The sequence below is a fragment of the Oryzias melastigma genome, linkage group LG18, assembly GCF_002922805.2.
Source record: "Oryzias melastigma strain HK-1 linkage group LG18, ASM292280v2, whole genome shotgun sequence".
Lineage (NCBI taxonomy): Eukaryota > Metazoa > Chordata > Actinopteri > Beloniformes > Adrianichthyidae > Oryzias > Oryzias melastigma.
Genome location: NC_050529.1, coordinates 11,445,428 through 11,449,830, shown reverse-complemented (window position 1 = coordinate 11,449,830; position 4,403 = coordinate 11,445,428). Strand labels below are relative to the sequence as shown.

At 36.5% G+C, this 4,403-nt stretch overlaps 1 protein-coding gene across 5 annotated transcripts in view; it reads left to right on the top strand.

Annotated features, from left to right (window-relative positions):
- LOC112156147 (collagen alpha-1(XXV) chain) overlaps positions 1 to 4,403 on the top strand; it is a 173,370-nt gene that overhangs the window by 130,173 nt on the left and 38,794 nt on the right. For all 5 annotated transcript variants that reach the window (XM_024288334.2, XM_024288328.2, XM_024288327.2 and 2 more), the window contains one exon: positions 1,932 to 1,976. In XM_024288334.2, the coding sequence (XP_024144102.1) occupies positions 1,932 to 1,976 (45 nt within the window). The remainder of the gene's footprint in view (positions 1 to 1,931; positions 1,977 to 4,403) is intronic.

Below are 4,403 nucleotides of genomic sequence, written 5' to 3'. Positions count from 1 at the left end.
TCAACTTTCGTTAAAAAAAAAAAATGTCTAAATGTAATTTTCTAACAAACTATTCACATTTTTATCATTTTCAAATGTAAAATGTTTGTATTGATTAGATTTTAACTTAATGAAATCAATGAGATTTTATCTGCGATTTAAAAAAAAAAAAGTAGTGAGCATAGTGTCTGATTTGCTTTTAAATGGCCCATACCATGATTTTCTTAAGCCTTTCAGGGTAAACTATATCCATGTACTGCCTTTGGAACACTAAAAAACATATTTTTTATGAAATATTAGTTATTTTTCGCAAGTTTTTTTCCTACCCGGAAGTAAAACGACTGGATTCTTGAGGCTCCACCTTCTGCTGCATGTTGCTGCCGCCCATTTCAAGACATCATCCCAGAGCAAGCAGCGTGTCTGCATTTCTCTGACAAAAATAATCCAAACTTCTTCAAAGATGGATGCACAAACCATATATCTGCCTTTAGTAGGCCCGGTCATCGCTACACTGGTTGACAACCCAAATACACGCATCTGGAATTCAGAAAATAGCCAAGGTAAACATGCATATTTGCGTGTTTCTGGCTTCCGCGTTCGAGACTCTCGTTATCGAACATTTTTTTATTATATTTGTGCAATAAAATGCGCAAACCAGATGACCTTTGACCAATCAGAAACCGCTTTGGTGGTGATGTATAAGTTGCATCCTTTTTAATACACGGAAGTGCCAACTGTTTGTAAAGTGATTGTGAAGGACAAATGAACAATTACGGTTTTTGCTTGGCCAAAATTACATAACAAAGTTGGTATATCGGAATAGAGATGGGAAAGACAGAAAAACCTGGAGCAAAATTCTGCGACATTTCACACCAAGCCTCTTAACTGTAGGTACATGCGCTAGTATCAGGTAGCAACAGTCCAGTGTGAACACCCTACGCTAAAAACAAGTTCAAGAATGTTTGTGAACGCATGCCCCGTGTGAACGTAGCATTACTATTGCAGTTTTTTGTTCTGAACTGAAGTCTCAGAGCTTCTATAATGTCCCTTTGAAGTGTGTGAGGGAGGCATGATTCATACCAACCCATATGTCATGAAAAGAGCGCTTCAGCAGCCCACGCTTGCAGTCTCTTCACCTTTGCTACAATATCTCAGTCCACAGAGCCTTTATAGAAGTTTCCGAGCACCAGGATTCTCATCAGTTCTCAAGTACAGACGTAGAGTTAAAAGCAAACCTTTTATGTAACTGGTTTAAAGGATTAAATTGAATCTTTTATATTTATGACCGGCAGCAGTCCTGGACTGCAAGGACCACATTGTTTGAGCAAGTCTTCTTTCTTACTGCTGGCAGATATTCAAAGACTCACCTAAATTTGCCTGAACTTAATTAGCATCAGGTAAAAAATGAATCTAAATGATGTTTTATAATAATAATAATTATGGGATGGCCATAAGACTAATGACTTGGCAGCCATTTTTGTGGCAAATGTAACTATTTTTACATTTTCCCACATTATGGGAAAAGAAAGCTTTTGTTCAAGTTATCTTCGTAAATATTCATGCATTCCTTTTTTGTTTTCTTTTTAAACTTCTTGATTTTGATTGTTAGCCTGACAAGCTTGTATAATTGTTATTTTCCTGTTGCTTTTATATTTTTTACTGGAATATTGTCAAAAAAAACTTGCCTCTAGCTGAATGAAACAATATGACATAGAATATGACTGTATAAGAATTGTGCCTGTTACTAAGGAAAAACCGCCGTTGCTAAGGAAGGTCAAAAATTTACTTTTGCAGATTCTTATAAAAATGACATAGAATTGTTTGTCACCCCCAGGCGACCAAAAAATAAAATGGTTGCTATGGAGATAAAACTAATAAAAATCCAGCATTTTGGAAACAAGTTGTTTTTTTTAAAGGGGTTAGCATAAAAACACATTTTCTTTGTTTCCCAGGGATCTTTGGGACCTCCTGGAATTCCTGGTGTTGATGGACAGAAGGTGAGCTCACAATTTAAAAGATTTATTTGAATGATACCAAACCTAAGTATACATAGATCCCTTCATTTTAAGTTGCTCATACCTTTAAGCTGGTAGATATTTCAGTCTTTCTTTTGCAACTCTTTTTTTTTTTCTCTAAAATATTTCCTTACTCCTATTTTGTCTCTTTTAATTACGTCTCAACACGTGCGTTTCTTTCCTCAAAAACTGCTGCACACAGACGTGGGAAATGGAATTCTATGCGACACCTGATAGCATTTGATCCTAAAATACCAATATCAGTTTCATTTGATCTCTCAGTCCCTGTGTGGCACCTCTCTTATTGAAATACTTCTAGAGGCTTTTTTCCCCATTCTAAATCATATTTCATTAAATAGAAAACCACTAAAGGCTGGATCCTCGAGACCTAACCACAAGTATGTGTTTGGCTGCATGGGAATCTTTTCACACGCTGAGCTGATTTCAGCAAACTGCTCACAGTTGACACATACAGGTGCCTGAAAGCAGGAAAAGCTATGCTTATTTTTGATTATGTGTAGCCGTGATTCTTAAACGTTTCAACTTTTTTGAGTATGGTTGAACAAAAATTTTCTGTCTGCAAAAATACATGTTTAAACTAGTAAAGTCTAAGAAGAAATCTGTTTTTTAAAGTGAGGTTTTCTATTCTTTAAAAAAAAAAAAAAACATGCACAATTATGAAGGACACGTTTTATTTCCATAATAAAGCAGAAAGAACACAGCTTCAAATTGAGTACTTAATTCTCTCACTGACTTTTGAAATAGCGGGCTTGTAACTTTAATGGATGCCTTAGGACAAATAAGTAAATCTTTGGGAGAGGAAAAAAGCGAGAAAGAACTCTAAATGAAACAATAAATTAAATAGTCTCTTTTTTAATTTGTTACCTTTAGTTTGTTTTCAGCCAACTTTAAAACAGGCAGATGCCACTGTTTCTCTTCTGAATCCTGGATCTTTTTGTATATTTTTCAGCTCAATAAAACTGATTTTGCTCTAATTGCTATCAGCCAGAAGCAGTGTGCATGGACTTACAATTCATGTCAGGTTTACGCTGGACTCCAAAACTGGACTGAGCATCTGTTCTGACTGTTATGTTCTGCTGGAGATCGGTTCCCTCCTGTCCATTTTCTGGTCTCTGCCTTGAATGCGCTGGAAACACGCGGGGGCGAAACTGCAGCTGCAGACTATCAGTGCCTGGAAAACAGACTTTACCTTAAATTGAAAAATGTAACTGACAACACAAGAAAAGAAGGTTTGATTTTTCACTGCAATGAACGAGAGTTGCTCACTACTCCTTGATCCCTATAAGACGTTCCAAATCACTATGCAAATTGTATTTTTGTGTCAAAAAGATAAAATTCTTTGTTTTTCAATTCAACTCGTGGATGATGATGATGTGTCTCTGGGCTCTTTGGATCACTGAAATCAATCTCAGACACCTGTGATAATAAGTTTGCCAGGTGAGCTCAATTAAAAGAAAAACTACTAAAAAAGGACGTTCCACATCATGCAATATGGGAAAGAAACAGGATCTCTGCTGCTGAAAGCATGAAATAGTTGAAGGATCATCGTACAATTAAGAGATTTGTGAATGATTCAGACACACACGGGTTGGTGCAGATAAAGGCAGAATGATGAAGGTTTCTGCCAGAGAAATACATTGGATTAAGAGAGCAGCTGCTAAAATACAAAGCAACATGCACATATTTGAAGCTTCTGGTGTCGGAATAATGAGGACTTGGCTTCAGAATTTGCTGGAATGGTTGAAGAGTTACAGTAGTATTAAGAGTTATGGTGGTACTAAAGGATTAGACTTCTAATAGAAATCAACGAAAAAAAATACTTTAAGCAACAAAAATTGTTTTTTTTCAGGAGTTGCACTTTTCCTCATTTAAGTCGTTTAAGGTGTGTAACCATAACAGAAGCTATGGTAAAGGGCTTTATTTGATAGAAAAGTCTTAGCTTTGTTCTTGTCAAAAAAAAAAGGTCTATATCCTCCAGTATCTCACAGTATCTACGAAATTTAATCCACTGCTGTGCAATCTCAGCATAAAGCAGAGTCAGTTATGGTATGTAAGTCCCATTCATGCAGAAAGTTGAACTCTGGGGGAGTTAATGCTGCAGTGGTTGCTCCACCAACAGTATGTATTGATCATGACACCGATATCCACCAAGTGTGGGATGATCGCTAATGCAAACCTTTTCCGCCAAATTTAAGGAATTTTTTTCTTTTTTTTAATCAGACTCCTTCATCAGACAATGACTCCCATATGTGAGCTGATGAATGATCCAAAGTCCCAGCATTTATGACGTTTCATCACTCGTGTGGTTGGAGGATCATTTTCCCAACAAGTTTTCGTGAAGCGAAACCATGGTTCTGGAATGAAACCAAGCACATAAAGTGTGATTTT